The sequence below is a fragment of the Helicoverpa zea genome, chromosome 20 (genome assembly GCF_022581195.2).
Source record: "Helicoverpa zea isolate HzStark_Cry1AcR chromosome 20, ilHelZeax1.1, whole genome shotgun sequence".
NCBI classification, from domain to species: domain Eukaryota; kingdom Metazoa; phylum Arthropoda; class Insecta; order Lepidoptera; family Noctuidae; genus Helicoverpa; species Helicoverpa zea.
Window position 1 is genome coordinate 567,977 of NC_061471.1, and position 17,096 is coordinate 585,072.

Genomic DNA, 17,096 nt, shown 5'->3' on the forward strand with positions numbered 1-17,096 from the left:
AGTCGTTTGCAAACCGCTGTTTGAAGCGGTCTTGTATATTATTACCGCGCGTTTCTTGCTTTACATTTCCGCGAAAAACTAAATCTACAGTGAGTATTTTATATTACATACGCTTTTAATATAATATTCTTGGGTAAGTGCTATTTCTAAGTGATGTGGGGAAGCAGGAAAGTATAGTAATGTGTTGTGGTTCACCTGCATATTTATGTAAACAGTGGTCGAGTTGATTGGAGTTAATCTGTCTGTTATGTTTCTACCGGTTTTGTATTACTTCACGCTGTGTAGCTATCAGCTGGTTATCCAGCGCTTTTAACACGATATGAGACTTAAAACTTTAGGTGTAGGGGAAATATTGTCTATTTACCTACGTTTCAAAAAACAGTTTAGACAATTAGATATTCTTTAATTGAAGGCAATTTAAAAGATTTTGAAGATTAGCCTTATATTTTCCCACTAATAAAAAATCTTAATTGTTGAGCACAACATAACAAGATTATGCGATTTTTTAAAGTTCGTTAACCCCTATAAACATGAGTTAAGTACCTGCATCTTCAAAAAACATCACTATTATGTTAAAAGATGAATTAAATGTTACCTAGGTACCTTACTATCAATAACATTGTGTGACAATTATTTCTTACATAATGTTACGTTGGCATAGTACATTCATTGATTGATATTATAATGTTGATTAATGATCACTATCCCACCGCACCGTCTAAATTCATCTCGGTACCGCCAATTGTCACCGACTTGTTGAGATTGCCATGTATGTAACGTCTATGAGTCGTGACGACATACTTAGATGATAGAGATCAATAACAACAATGTTGTTTGTGAATGGACTCGAAACAAGTCTACCCACTTAAAAACATGGGTAGATTGACTCCCAAAATTATCAATGAACTTAACACTCTCAATAACTGTCTGCATAACCTGAGAATCGAAACTATGACGTTAAACCTCAGATTACTAAAGTGCGAGGTGGTAACGTACTTATAGCTTCAATTTTCTCCAGTTTCATATTTTCCTACTTGGATAATTTTGAAAGTTGTAGTTTGTAGTCCATGCAATCAATGTTGTTAGATAGGTACCATGTAAGATTAAGCTAAGCTATCCTATCCAGAGAAAAGTGGTCGATTCTCATTAGCTGTAGGATTTAGAAGTGCTAAATACATCGAGCATATTATCAGCTTTTATGAGAGACCATGTGCCAACAACGTAAACTATGAATTTATTTATGACAACGTTTCTGGACACTGATGATGCATATCTACGTGTTTATCTACCTCTGACAAAATGTTCATAAATAAAGTCTTAAACCATAGACTTTTTAAGAAGGCTTCTGAGCATCTTTCTCGGCAGTTGACAGCATTTTTCATTTTCCCATGAAAGTTGACCCTCGATAAACTTGCTCAGAAACCCAATTTAACGTTTAAAAATTGTTAGGAATGGTTGTAAGGCATTTATTTACCGACACGTGGTATTGTATTTAAATAATTAGAATACGAAAATGCTTAACTGCGTAGTCACTTCTTTGTTGTTTCGACTTTAAACAATGTAGGTAATTTAAAATCATCACGTTATGTACGTAAAAAAAAAACAAAGATTACCTGCTACTTCAATCCTTTCGTGAGATTTCGTTAATATTTCAAACCGCGAGAGTGAACCACAGATAGTGACATTAAACCCACGAAAGTAATAAGTTATGTAAGTAATGTGTATTTTTCGATGGGTTTAATAGGACTAGATTATTTTGATAAGTTTTGAAAAAATATATATACATGGATCCGAATGCTCCTATAATTACGATGTCTTCTTCAAAATTACAAAAGAAAATCAGAAATATCCTCACTGTGAGTACCTACATATGCAGTGTAGATACATTGTGGTATTTGGTATCATCGATCAGCTGTTACACATCGCCAGTATACCTACTTAGTGCAATCGCTCATTGAATAATGCATCAAGTTGTAGTGTGCAGTGAGTATAGACAACAAACCTTTGTTAACGAGCCTTCCTCGTGGTCAGCAAGGTTAAGCAACATTGCTCTAATTCATAACAAACAATGACGACTGTTAAACTTGAAAAAACTAACAAATGGGAAAGAATAAAGATTACTATTATGTTTGAGCTATATTGCTAGAGTTGCAAATTAGGTAATTTACAAGAGCGAGCATTTTGCCTAATTAAGTTTTTAGTTAGTCATATACGGAGAATCCTAAATCAAAGCATTTCTCATGATCATGTATATGTCGCAGGGATATGATAAAAACGGGGATTTGATCAATTCCCTAAGGGATTTGATCAAATCACGGAGGATGTTAAAATAACAACACGATTTTATCTTTTCCCTAAACAAATCTAGTGAATTGAACAAATCCCTAAATTGGTTCAGTGATATGACAAAAAATATGTCAGTTCTTGTCTTGTGCCTGTAAGAAATTAATTTATGTAATTCACGATGCCACAAATCAGCTACATGTTTTAATAAGTGATTATTACAAAGAGGCATATCATACGCAACTAAAATATTTTTTATTTTTTAAACAAATTTTTGTTCATTTTTTAAAAAAAAGTATTGTTCTGAGTAATGGTGATTTTTTTATATCAATATTTCCTTATTACACACACCTGATTATCATAATTATGTAGGTATATCTTGCCAAATAAACCTTTAAAATATCAAAGCAAAATTATTTTTGTCATATCACTAAACCAATTTAGGGATTTGTTCAATTCACTAGATTTGTTTAGGGAAAAGATAAAATCGTGTTGTTATTTTAACATCCTCCGTGATTTGATCAAATCCCTTAGGGAATTGATCAAATCCCCGTTTTTATCATATCCTGCTTATCATTATCATTACTGCGACATATACATCAATCGTATCAATATGTATCAATAGTAATACCTAAACATTTTTCCATAACATGCAAACTACAGTTAACATGAATTTTGCACGACTAACGGCTATAAGATCCGTAGACAGCTTCGAGATCAATAAATGGCGCGCCACAATATGACTCATAGACAAATGACTACATTTAGCTATGTATAATAACTACGTAATAATAGATGTGAGTAATTTGTTGTTTTCGAGATCATTTTTTGGTTAGGTTATGTAACGAGTTTGAGGTAAATAAGAGGTGACAAACACCGCAAAGTTAGGCTGTATAGTTGTCAATGAAAAATCACAGTTGTAGGTATGCATAGATTGAGGTTCTCACTATAGGTGTGACATACACCTATATATATATACATGTATGTATATCTTTTTTGATGAAAGAGTAATCTATGTAAAGTTATTCGTTATTAGTATACAGCATTAGATGTTTTTACTGCAGTATAAGACATACGAACTTATTTATATGCCTACAGGTGTTAAATATAGAGTGGGCCCACGGTTGTACCCTGTGCAACTCCCATGGGAACCGCAGAAGTAGCAGATCTTTTTGACCCTTGAAATATTTTTTTTGAAATCGGTTAAGAAAATATAAATATCCTGTAAAATACAGTCCACTTTCTACAAAAATCATATTTTTTATATCTGATAACGAGGATACCTTATTTCATACTTTTAATCTGTCGTCTCTAGATTATATGGTTACTATCCAGACCTAATCTGCCACGGCCTTGCTTTTCGCCATTAAACAAATGAAAATCTTAAAATAATGCATCATAAACAATGTGGTAGGTAGAGGTGTTAAAAAAACTATTCGTGGAAGGTTTTATAAGATCGATAGTTCGTGGGAATCGTGTCACCCGATAAATAAACAGATTAACATATTTAGGTACCTACTCTTGACTTAATTTCTACAACCTATGTATCTATACGATTTATTATGATAGATAGGAGCCTTTATGTCCAAATTCAATATCTAATCTCAAATCACTGGATCGTTAACTCATGCCTACAGAATAAACAGCGATAGCCTAATGGGATGGCTATAGATCCGATAAGACCGGAGAAAAATCAGACGCAGGACTGACTTCGGGCCGATCCGAAATCGGAAATCGAACCCACAGCCTCGAGCAGAGTCGCCCTTTGTGACAACTAGACCAAAAGCAACATGGCATAGAGGCTAAATAAACCATTCATTAAAACCTTTTTCAATCCACCTAAATGTAATGTAGCCAGTGACATTCAGCCTGACATGAGACTTGTCAGTCGAGATCCCCATAGTTTATCTTTATTATTGTTATTGTAAATTATAGTAACTTTTGGAATGAAACCGAAGCTGCGGAATATAAAGAGTTTTTATTTTACAGGTAATTTAAGTCTGATCTGTACCTACGAATCACCTGCTAGGCTGAAACGAATAGCTTTTTGACTAGATAAATAGTTTGAAGGTGCTTACTGTCTCCATGATACAAGATTTAACAAGTTTAAATAGAGTTACAATTCTTGGTGCTTATTTATGAATGAAATATGGACACGACTGTAGGAAACCCTATTTCTAACAACAACAAACAACCGATCTAATTGAGATGCAACCTCATGTCATGTCAGTATATTCTTATTTTATGTTTATTTTTAACTATCATTTTGGGATATTCCTTAAGCATTATCTTAACTTTTTCCTCGTTTCATTAATTTTATTCTGATCGCTTACACTTATACCGGATTAGAATGTAAAAAGAATGAAATTGATTGGGCTAAACAATAAACATTATCCTTTTTCCTTATCCGATCAATTTCCTTTCTTTTTATTCTATTAGGAAAGAGTTGAGGAAAACGTAAAACAATCATTTTTCCTTAAAAAAAAGATTTTTTTGCCAATCAATTTCATTCTTTACTATATTTTGATCAGATAGGTATGAGTACCCGATCAGAATATCTATATAATTATATAAAAATGAAGCCCGCTTTCCGTTGTCACGACATAATATGAAAACGGCTTGACCGATTTGGCTGAAAATTAACTAACTTAGACCCGAGAGAAGGTTTTAGGATAGTTTTTGTCACCATCCGGCTACGGGACGCAGGTGAAACCGCGGGCGAAAGCTAGTATGTAATAAAAATAATTGGACAAGGAAAACGTTGAAAAAAGGTTAAATAATATTTTAAAATAATAGTAAAAAGAACCATAAGATAAGGTTATACCATATATGGCATAAGGTTGCATCCAAATTAGACGGGTTGGGCTATAGCGACAGACATTAATTAGCATATTGAAAACGTTACAAAAATATTGTTGAGTTTTCCTCTCCTTATTACATACCTCATACCTGCATTGTTCTCCAACTGTAATTTTTGTCAATTCTTAAACTCCCTTCTTTTAAGTAGCTTCTATCAACTTAAAGGTTATGAAAGACGCAGACGTATCGGAGATAACCAGAAACCAAATAAACAGTACTGACTGTACTCAATAATCAATACCTACTTAATTCTTTCTTATCATTCCTTGGATATTTTACATCTTTTATCGTATTAATTAATTCTTCACTGGGGAACCATTGCAAATCTATCTAATACAATACATTACAGTATGTCACAGGACTCGTATGCTACAGAAGTCCAATGCATAGTTTGAACATAATCAGTAGTGGGGAATTTATTAAGGTTAAAAACCACGATAAATATTAAATATAATATTTTTACAACAACCCTTCTAGGAAAGAGGGAAAATAATAAACAGAGGTTGGAAGGAAAAATCTACTTACCTAATTAAACACAGACACACTTTGTTTATAGATATCTACCTAGTATATGTAGAATAGAATAGAATAGAAAGTTTATTTATTCAAGTAACATGACTCATAATGTTAGTAAAAGACTTAATTTTATGTTAGTAAAAAAAAAGAAAAACAAAAATATACATCAATTATTTATGTGCCATCCTGTGAGAAATGGCACAACAGCGATTTACATAAGAGCAATCCAGCCTATCAGCTAACATTTTTATATTGTATAAAAGTACCTATCTACATTAACAATAATAATAAATGGCATTGTTTTCTTAATCGTATCGTAAAAAATAAGTGATCGGTATTTTTTATTATTGTATTTAGATTAGTTTTTTTGCTCAATCTAGTTGAGGAAATGTCAGAAAGAAACATTTATGCATTCATTCATCTATCTATAACAGAATCCAAGTTTTAATATTATGCAATACATAACAACATATCTGGTAAATGGGCTATTTAACATTGAAATCATTTTTCAACATTCACCTTAAGAAAATTCGTAGATTTAAAGTTGCGGCTTTTCCAAATAATTTCGACTTCTATCAAATCATAAGATGGGTTCATGGGTTAACAAACCAGTGGTATAATTACATAGTAAGTAATAGAAAAGTCAGTAGATTGTATGGTACCTGCATGACGATGAAAATTATATCTTTCGTACACTATACATATACTTTTAGTTACGATGGCAGCTTAGAAATTAATTAAATAATTGCGCTTTGAAATGAGATAACGGTTCAGGGAAAGTACTCTTTGGACCGATTATTTCGTTGATTCTGTAAAAAGAACATAACTGAAATAAGGTCAGATTAGGTACCTTATTTTCTACTAATTGACTGGCAATCTTTAATTCCTAAATGGCAAGTTTTAATTCCTAAATGGGAAGTAAGCCTTATAAGGTAGGTATAGTAATAACTTAAAGGCTAGAACAGAAATAAAATTAAGAAGTCTCTGTTGTTGATAAAGAAATCAGTGATAACGGATGGCGTTGCGAGCGTTGTACCTACATTGAGATAATGCTCTGACTTAACAATGGATAATGTTTTATCCTAAGTTTTGTACAAGGAGTTTGTGACTATATGCGTGCACTTTCTTAAGATAGAAACATCTGTAAAGTAAATACTCGTATTTATAACTTCTTCTACAAATACTGAAAGCAAGCACATATTACCAGACTGACTTTTCTTCTACGTAGCGACCGATATGTCAAATTCAGAATACTGCTCTGTCAGGCATCTTACATTGTTATAAACGCAGAGAGCTACATTTCTACACTGAACCTGATAAAAGACCAAGAACTCAATTTTCCTTCCAAACTTCCAGGAAACATGGCGAAGCTGTCATCAGGCCACGGCATCCAGGTGGTGTCTCCGAACGAGGACCACACCTTCCAGCTGAACGAGTCAGAGCTCCAAGAGTTGCTGCTGCGGGAAGACTTGAAGGACCGGCCGGTGGTGCTGTTGTCTGTAGCAGGGGCTTATAGAAAGGGGAAATCGTTCCTGCTTGACTTCTTCTTGAGATATTTGGATCAGACTGTAAGTATGCAAGATGGTGAATGGTTGTATATTCCTAGAGTAGGTACCTAGAGTAGTTTCACCCGTCCGTGGGATGACCTTCCTCAATAAATGCACTCTCTAACACTGAAAGTATTTTTCAAATCTGTCCAGTAGTTCCTGCGTTCAAGCGAACGAACGAAAGAATTAGTAAAGATAAAAGACAGGTTGAGTTTTTTGAGAAGCCTTAATTTAATATATTAGTAATAAAATATTTCATCTTTCACACTGAACTGCTAAATTGTAGATATACCATAAATTGGAAGTAGGTGATTACTTCAAAGTCTATACCTATTTTTTTTTCCAGTACAATAATGGACTAGGCGGTGGCGAGTGGCTGGGTGCAGACGCGGAATCGCTGAAGGGATTCTCCTGGCGCGGCGGCTCCGATCGGCACACCACCGGCATCCACCTCTGGTCACAGCCCTTCAAAGCTACCACTCCTGATGGCGAGAAGGTAAACAAACATTATACTGCAGTGATTTGTTTCATATTGGTCAGTGGTGGATAAGAGCTTAGGCCTAGAACGGCCATTTGTCACAAGGCTGTTCCATGAACTGTTTCAGACAATTAAAATTTTCACGTATGATGTACGGAACACTTGGCCCTAGGCACATGGTCGGTTTTTAATACTAATGGTCGTCCTTTAAAAATCCATTATCTTTTTCCACTTCTGTCTATTTTTCATCTAATGTATTTTCTGTAGGTATTGTTGTTGATGACCAAAATATAAGTTAATATTAAAAGCCTGCCATTTACTTCTGAATCTTTCTCAAGCCGGTTTTGTTCTACTTCAGGTGGTGATCTTGCTCATGGACACACAAGGCACCTTCGACAGCAACTCGACAGTGAAGGACAACGCCACCGTGTTCGCGCTGTCCACCATGCTGTCCTCCGTACAAATATACAACCTCTCGCAGAACATTGAAGAAGATGACTTGCAGCATCTACAGGTAAGGGAGGAAATAATATGCAACTGACGGCAGACGAAAGATCACGTCTGTGTCTTTCCGAAAGGTTAAGCATATGTAGGTATATCTACATTCAAAGGATTCACTATGTAGGAGGCTAGCCAAATGTTCTTCTAATATATCTGCCGATCTAAAAGAGCCATTATATCTGAATGTACTTCTTGTTCTTCTTCCTGACCTGTTCCCAAGTTATTTAGGTTCGGAGCAATACGATTTCCGCTTCCATTTCTCTCTATCAAGTGTCATACTAATATCCACTCACTTTTTATTCATGTCTACTTTCAGCCAATCCATTTTATCTAAATGTTCAAGTAATTATATGTATATTAATGTAACTTATTTTACGTTTCAGCTATTCATGGAGTATGGCCGCGTCGCCAAAGACGAGATTGGTGGCAAACCATTCCAGCATCTTCAGTTTCTCGTGAGAGACTGGTCGTTCCCGTATGACCATCCTTACGGGTCTGAGGGTGGGCAACAACTACTTAACAAAAGACTTACGGTGAGTTCACCATGTAACTTTAATTATAACCGAATCATTTTCAGTTGTTGAATCGGTGGTTTAACCAATGACCGGCAAGGAGGTATCGTTGGTAGAGGAGGTTGGTTATCGATAAAGTTAAATGGTGCAACTAGGTCCTCTTATTCAATGAACTTTTCCGAAACTGGGTGCTGTTTTTTTTACCACGTAGTGGGATAGTTGAAGTCGTGGTGGCCTAGTGGGCAAAGAACCAACCTCTCGAGTATGAGGGCGCGGGTTCGAATCCAGGTCAGGCAAGTACCAATGCAACTTTTCTAAGTTTGTATGTACTTTCTAAGTATATCTTAGACACCAATGGCTGATAAAAAGGTGAAGGAAAACATCTTGAGGAAACCTGGACTATATAGTCTGAAATCACCAACCCGCATTGAGCAAGCGTGGTGATTAATGCTCAATCCTTCTCCGTGAGAGAGGAGGCCTGTGCCCAGCAGTGGGACGATAAAAAGGCTGTAACTGTAGTGGGATAGTTGGCTACCAACTAGGTGATCAGATACTCTAATATTATGATGATAATCTGTTTCCAGGTCAAAGAATCCCAGCATGAGGAGTTGCAGAGGGTGCGTCAGGACATAGCGCGTTGCTTCGAGGAAGTCACCTGCTTCCTCATGCCTTACCCTGGGAGGAAAGTATCCACTGACCCGGATTTCACTGGAAAGCTGTCAGGTATGAAACAGTTTTGACAAGCACTAATTCATGTATGGAGTTTCCGTGACATTGTTGATGAATAGGAGTCCGGAGGTGCATAAAGGCTTGAATAAACTTGTTGCTTAGGTCCACCTCTTACGTCTTCTTTTCTTACAGTTATATTTTGAGTTGCGACTCGTGAACTGCGTCTTTTCACACTACGTTCGTAACGATAGACTTCTGATGCAAACGGGACAATTATACAAAATACTGTATTTAGGTACATACTGTATTGACTCAGAAGAGCAGCAAATGAAAAATATAACTATATAATAATTAATTAACTGCACCTATATGCCATATCGACTGCAAGCAAGCAATACCTCCTATCTGACATTTTTGACCTTTAGATTTACCTTTAGATTTTGACCTTTAGATTGACCTTTAGATTCAAAATAAAAACAAAAAACTTTATTAATCAATACTATGCTTAGTAAAAGAAAACTTGGATTTTCAGTATCTCATTATACCTTCCTCGGAATAAGGATTTTATTAAGTTTTATTGTTCCCCTTTAAAATCCACCCGGAGTCAGATAGGAGGTATTGCTTGCTTGCAGTCGATATCTTTCAGTCACAGTAACTCCAAACTTATCGACCACGCTAAACATAAAAAATGCTTCTCTTCCAGATATAGACCCAGAGTTCCAGAAGGCACTCCAGCAGTTGGTACCTATGCTGCTGCAGCCCAGCAGGCTGGTCACCAAGAAGATCGCGGGACAGACGGTGAAGGCGCGGGACTTGCTCAACTACTTCAAGAGTTATGTGGATGTCTTCAACAGCGAGGAGCTGCCGCATCCCATGACTATACTGCAGGTAAATGTTAACTAATTTATTAAGGCATTATGATCGCCCAGTGGGGCCCACCAGGGCCAAAGCCTGCCGGGGCTGCGAGATTGTTCGAAAGAGATACCGCGGCCCTGGTACATAATGGGCTTCGGAAGGAATATGATGGGTTTTAGTCAGTATGAGTGGGACACTCCCTCAAGCTGCTAACCCACAGCGGGAGGGGTCATAAAAAATAAAAATAGTCGTCATTAGCCTTTTCACCGTCGAAGGATTGAGCGTTAATCACCACGATTGCTAAGTGCAGGATTCCAGACTTTAAATTCAGATTTTCTCATGATGTTTTCCGTCACTTTTATTCAGTCATTGGTCTCCAAGGCTATAGGCCACTACGATGTTATAAAACATAAAGTCGTTGTTCCCCAAGAACAGTTTAAAAAAAATCTATAAATTGATGCTTGAGCCTTTTACTGAAATCCTTTACTCTCCCAGGCGACAGCGGAAGCCAACAACACTTCAGCATCAGCGGAAGCGAGGAACGTGTATGAGACCCTCATGGAAGAGATCTGTGGTGGGGCGAAGCCCTACCTGCCGCAGGACGCACTAGACATGGAGCACCGGAAGTGCCTCAACAAAGCGCTGCATGCCTTTGACAGTAAGAAGAAGATGGGAGGCGATGACATGGCTGCCAAGTATAAGGAACTGCTTGTAAAGGTGAGCATAAAATTATCACTGAAGTTAAGGTTGAATTTCAAGTTATGCGTTTGTCTTCGACGGGTGATGATTCGATATCTAGTAAATATGAAGATAACTTATTTGTAAAACATGAGTACACAGAACAAAAAATATATACATAGTATGTTGTAATGACCTTCATGGTTTGCTCTAAGTAACAGCGTACAAATTTTAACAATCACAATTTAATTATTAGGGATACAATTATTCATATATGTATTTTAGTTTCATTGAATTGAATTATGTATTTATTTTATTTATAGATACAATTAATAATTAAATACAAGATTGGAGTACAAACAAATGAAATGGAGAGGGATACCATGTCATAATCAAGTTTCTGTTGTGACTTTTGTGTTCGTGATTCGTTGACTATGTCGGTTCGTGGAACGGGTGACCATCCCTCTTTATACATTACTATGCCATCACTGCCGTAACGAGTTCCCCCGTGTTTTCAATTTGCAGGTGTAGGCACAAATATACGGCTGTCTTTTAAGGCTTTGGCAGACGTTATGGGTAATCAGAAAGTTTAACAACCAATGGTACTCTGGTCCATCTGGCCCGACTGAAGGTCGTTCCCAATATAATTAGGTAATTCTAGGCAAATAATAATCTGACGAATTTCGAAAATAACGCGAAAATAAACCCAAACATTTTCACGTTGCGTGAATCGCGATTGTCAATAATAATCAACAAAATGTAGGGTAGTTGTGTGTAGGTTACACACAACTACCCTACATTTTACACAGTGTAACTAAAATATCAAAACTACAAACACCTTAGTCTGCGCGTGACCATGGATTCTGTAAAGAATCCGAAACCTCGGGATTAAATAATAATAATATAACCGCGATAAAATCCGTAAAATTAGTTTTATTTAAATATCAAATATTTGCGTTAGTGTGAGAAATCAATATGTTCACCTGTTCCTCAGGATATCGAAGACCTATACGTCCAACTATCAGCCCACAACGAGGGCAAGAACTTATACCGCATGTTCAGCACGCCGGCGGTGTTCGCGGCGCTGTTCCTGCTGGGCTACCTGCTGACCGTGCTCGGCAACACCTTCGGGGTGCAGACCCTGGTGGCTGTGGGGCAGGCTGTGACTGTGGCCGCTGCTGGCATGCTGGCCGCTTGGGGTTATACCAGGTTAGTGTATCTGACAACTATATTGGATTGGATGTTGCGTTGCGAGTTTCTGTTTTCCAGGGTAAGAGTTACCGGCGCCCTTTGCCTAAATTGATGATTATAGAAATGTACCTTAACGAAATAAGGTTGAAATTCATTTCGGTCGATCCTTAGTTAAATATACCTACTTATCTTCGCAAACACAGATTACTAAATAGGTACATAGTTATTACCACGGCTACTTATTTTTAAATCTTTTGGATGAACGTCCAAGAAAGTCGAAGAGCGCCTCTACACTCATGAAGCTTACTTATTGAAACGTTTTTTCAACTTTACAGAATGACAGGCAATCTGAGAGAAGTTGGCATGCAGCTTGATGACATCGCCAATAAGATTCGATCCTTTGTGAGTATCAAATTTTTTAATATTTATTTATTTGTTTAATTTAATATTTATATAGATAGATCCATATCAGTCCTATTATTTAAGATCGGAATTCCACATTTTATTAAAATTAATAGGTATATAATCATCTAAATCTAAACAGCAATATAAATAAATAAAAAATAAATATGGGTGACTAAACTGAGTCTTTTTCTACGCAGGTGGTGAGACGAGCAGAGCCATCGCTAAAGGAATCATAACAACGTGTCGCCATCACCAGATTACGAGTGAATTGTTATGTCTACAATTATAAACTGGTCATTTATTTAGTGATGGCACTTACTTCTTAAGTCTTAAATCGACCCTGAAATTTTACCTTTACAATTTTTTCCCCGTCGAGGGGAAATTATTTCCTGAACCGCATAAAAACCTTTAGCTCAATCGGTAAATAAAGAGTCCTCCAAGTAGGTGCCATAGCTAAAATATAGATTTAACTACTTAAGTTTTAGTTATAAAAGTCAGAATAGCTTGTAATAAACATTCTAATGTAAATAATTATATTGGACATGTGACGGATTTGCGTACAAACACTGACCACTGAATAGACACAAGCTTTTCTGTTGTTACCAAGAGTGTTCAATTTGAATAAATGTAAACATTTCTGGCAATAGAAATCACTGAATATTCAATGTTATACATTTAATTTGAAAATCTATTTTTAGTATAAGACGTATGCCTATTGTTAACGGTGTACATTTGCTATGATAATAATATAATCTCGAAATAAAATGCCACAAATAAATAAAATTGCTAGGCATGTATTGGTCTGATAAATTGATAAATTATGTAGGATGAGCCTCATATAAACTGATGATATAAATAAATATATTTATGTGATATTATAGTATTTGTCGCTAGAATAGAGACAGCAGAGAGTCGTGGTGGCCTAGTGGGCAAAGAACCAACCTCTCGAGTATGAGGGCGCGGGTTCGATTCCAAGTCAGGCAAGTACCAATGCAACTTTTCTAAGTTTGTATGTACTTTCTAAGTATAGCTTAGACACCAAATGACTGTGTTTCGGATGACACGTTAAACTGTAGGTCCCGGCTGTCATTGAACATCCTTGGCAGTCGTTACGGGTAGTCAGAAGCCAGTAAGTCTGACACCAGTCTAATCAAGGGGTATCGGGTTGCCTGGGTAACTGGGTTGAGGAGGTCAGATAGGCAGTCGCTTCTTGTAAAAGCACTGGTACTCAGCTGAATCCGGTTAGACTGGAAGCCGACCCCGACATAGTTGGGAAAAGGCTCGGAGGATGAATAGAGACAGCAAATAATTGTAATATATGTACTTAGCGATTTGTATTGTCCAACGCCTTGAATATTGTAAAGGTGCATTTCCGAGGTAAGCAATAGGCACGCAGCAGCAATCTGTCGTATACTTAGGATACGGCGCTATACTTTATTGACAGCCGATCGCAGCCGCAAGCGTATGTCGCGAGGTTTGGAAATGTACCCTAAGTGATAGCAGATGATTCAAATAATATGTGTATTTATTATATTGAGAACTTTCCATTACAGACATATTTTTATGAACGGTTGACCAGCGATTTGTGATTTTTATATTTTGTAAATAAAATGATAGATTTTGTACTGTTTGTCCTTTGTTTTATTCCTTACATCACCAAGATTTCAATGCGATCTTAGTAATACTAGGTACCTACTTGCATACCTACAGTCTTAAATTACAATGGTCAATAAACAAAGGAATTCCGAGCCACAAAAACTGACCTCTATGATGAATAAATGTAATGTAAAATTAAGGTAATTATCCAATAATTCATTGTTTTTGGGCCTCTTATTTTAATGAAGTACCTAATTATCACACACGCTTTATAGTTTCCCGCGGTTTCGCTCGTAGATTAACTTAACAATCGCGATTCAAATTTTAACAGTTGTACCTAGTTTTAATAGGATTTTGTTTCTTTTTAATCTATTCTTACTTACTGATAGGTAATATAGAGGAATAGTTATTTGTTATACAAGAGTGCAAAGTTGCTTTTTAACCGCGGGCTCAATTTTGATGACCGAGCAAGCGAAGGATTCTAAAGTTAGTAGTTAGTAATAATTAGAATCCTGAGCGATAGCGAGGGAATGAAAAGAGCACAAGGTGAAAAATCTTTGCACTCGAGTGCAACACGTAACTTTTCATCCCACCTTATCGAGGAAAATTCTAAACTCAAAAAAAGAAAATGGCATGCACGTCACACGTGGAAAATTAAAAAAGATGTACTTACCTATTAAAATTTATTTATGCAAAAACTCAGTTTAAAAATGTAATGAGGTTTAAAATCGAGCTCAAAACAATAAAAAATAATAATTTCATCATTGAATAATTGTTTTAAGCAGTATTTTATTTGTTTAATATGTATTTGTGTGACGTGCGGCACGCACGTCTATCTTCTTTTTGTGAGTTTAGAAAGTTCCTCGATGAGGTGGGATGAAAAGTTACGTGTTGCACTCGAGTGCAAAGATTTTTCACCTTGTGCTCTTTTGATTCCCTCGCTATCGCTCAGGATTCTAATTATTGAAACACTCGCTATGCTCGTGTTTCAATTTTAGAATCCTTCGCTTGCTCGGTCATCAAAATTGAGCCCGCGGTTAAAAACCAACTTTGCACTCTTGTATAACAAATAACTATTGTTTGTAAGTCGGTATATGGCCGGCAATACCTACATGGACCGGTTTAGGCAACAGCTTCAAGCTGGTGACGGCCCGAATCAGTTGCAACTGCTCAACCGCTTCGTGTATGTGCGTCAATAGAACTCTGCAGTTCACTGTGCAGTCGACAGCTTGACGCTGTCGCCCCTCATTGCTTCTTCTAAATGCTCTGAAACTACTGAAACGATTGAATCACTGTTAGAATGCTATATTTTATCCTGATAGGATAAGTGGGTAGTCCCCTCGGGCGTGGGTGAAAGCGCGGGAAATTCTGGGACCCGATTCTCCTAATTTTACTTAAACGACATACGATTCACATTCAACTGCGATCCAATCACGACTCGATTACGATTGAAGCGTATGTGGCATCCCGCTATTTTTTCTTGGAAATAAACGTCTTTATCCTTTTCTGTCATTTAATAATGAATCATTTTGTCTGTAAATGATTGACGATTGCAATATGATTGTAGAGCAAACTACCGTATAGACTAAAATCACCAAAATGGCAGACCAACCGCAAACCAATCGAATTTCGTTGGAATACGATTGGTATTATACATATTAGTAGCAGAATGCCCGATAAGGTTAAAAGTGCTATTGCGATTCGATTTCTATTCAATTTTGACATTATTAACTTAGGAGAATCGGGCCCCAGATAGTATTCGATATTTTTACAAGTGGCCCGATTCTCCTAATTTTACTTAAGCGACATAGGTACGATTCACATTCGACTGCGATCCAATCACGACTCGATTACGATTGAAGCGTATGTGGCATTCCGCTATTCTTTCTTTGAAATAAACGTTTTTATCCTTTTCTGTCATTCAATAATGAATCATTTTGTCTGCAAATGATTTACGATTGCAATATGATTGCAGAGCAAAACCGTATATGTATACCAAAATCGTCAAAATAGCTGACCAATCGCACACCAATCGGATGTCGTTGGAATACGATTGGTCTTTTATTAGTAGCAGAATGCCCGATATGGTTAAAACTGCTATTGCGATCATATTGCGATTCGATTTCTATTCAATTTTGACATTATTAACTTAGGAGAATCGGGCCCCAGACCATTTACTTTACATTTTGGTTCAAACAAACATACTCATCAACTTTATAGTATGAAGTACCTGATTAGCATAAATGAATTGGGCTGACATTTTGCCCTTAACAACCTTTCACATAAAGATGTTAAAAGAAATAATAATACTATCAGTACTTGTAAGTTAGCCCAATATGCAGGGCTGGAATATATCTCGCAAAATTGAAGAGTTTTTCGGCTTTCAGACTGAAATAAAATGGCCGAACGCGATTTTTATAGTTGTTTACCATATCGTGGGTGTGTACTGGTGCTGGCATTATGCCCTACCCGTTAAGTCGCAGAGTGTGGTGTTCGGTAAGTGAGTTTGTTTAATTATACTTTAGCAGAGGGGATGCGCTGCGCTGAACTTAGTGAGATAATCTCCCCACTCAGAGTCATTTAATGGTTACTTAAGCCATTCCTTAGTGAAGGATTTGTATGACATTCCGTCATTAAGGAGTGACTTAAGTAATCATTAAATGTCTCTGAGTGGGGAGGTTAGTGTCTATAACTATGTAAAGTTAAGTTGTCCTGGTAATAAGGGCAGAGCAACTAGGAGAGCAATCTTACTACCATGCATGAGATATAGCTTGCCTACAAACAGACTTTAAAAATAATCAGTAGGATGTCTACTTTATGTCACGTCAACTTAATTTAGCGTCAGGCGCGCGGAAGGGGAAAACCTTTCATCTACCGTCAATCAAATGGCGCGCATCGACCGTCAAGTTGCACGCAACTAATGAAGTTGTAGTCACCTGCAAAAGCCACTTCTGAAAGCTGCTTCTCTATACCACCTCCATGTTCTCAAGCATGCCCACATTCCAG

The 17,096-nt window shown here is 36.7% G+C and overlaps 1 protein-coding gene across 1 annotated transcript; it reads left to right on the forward strand.

Moving 5' to 3' along the window:
- LOC124640366 (atlastin-like) lies at window positions 1–13,347 on the forward strand. The gene is made up of 11 exons (XM_047178105.1): window positions 1–89; window positions 7,015–7,226; window positions 7,552–7,701; window positions 8,042–8,197; window positions 8,568–8,717; window positions 9,281–9,419; window positions 10,069–10,253; window positions 10,716–10,937; window positions 11,893–12,107; window positions 12,425–12,491; window positions 12,692–13,347. The coding sequence occupies exons 2-11, from the start codon at window positions 7,020–7,022 to the stop codon at window positions 12,728–12,730; spliced, it is 1,530 nt and encodes a 509-aa protein (XP_047034061.1). The 5' UTR covers window positions 1–89; window positions 7,015–7,019; the 3' UTR covers window positions 12,731–13,347.
- Window positions 13,348–17,096: the final 3,749 nt, after the last annotated feature.

Excerpts from the sequence above, each read along its gene's own strand:
- LOC124640366 (XM_047178105.1), top strand. The coding sequence starts at position 7,020 with ATGGCGAAGCTGTCATCAGGCCACGGCATCCAGGTGGTGTCTCCGAAC. Across the intron at positions 7,227-7,551 it reads TGAGATATTTGGATCAGACT|TACAATAATGGACTAGGCGG; the intron begins GTAAGTATGCAA and ends TTTTTTTTCCAG. Across the intron at positions 10,254-10,715 it reads ATCCCATGACTATACTGCAG|GCGACAGCGGAAGCCAACAA; the intron begins GTAAATGTTAAC and ends TTACTCTCCCAG.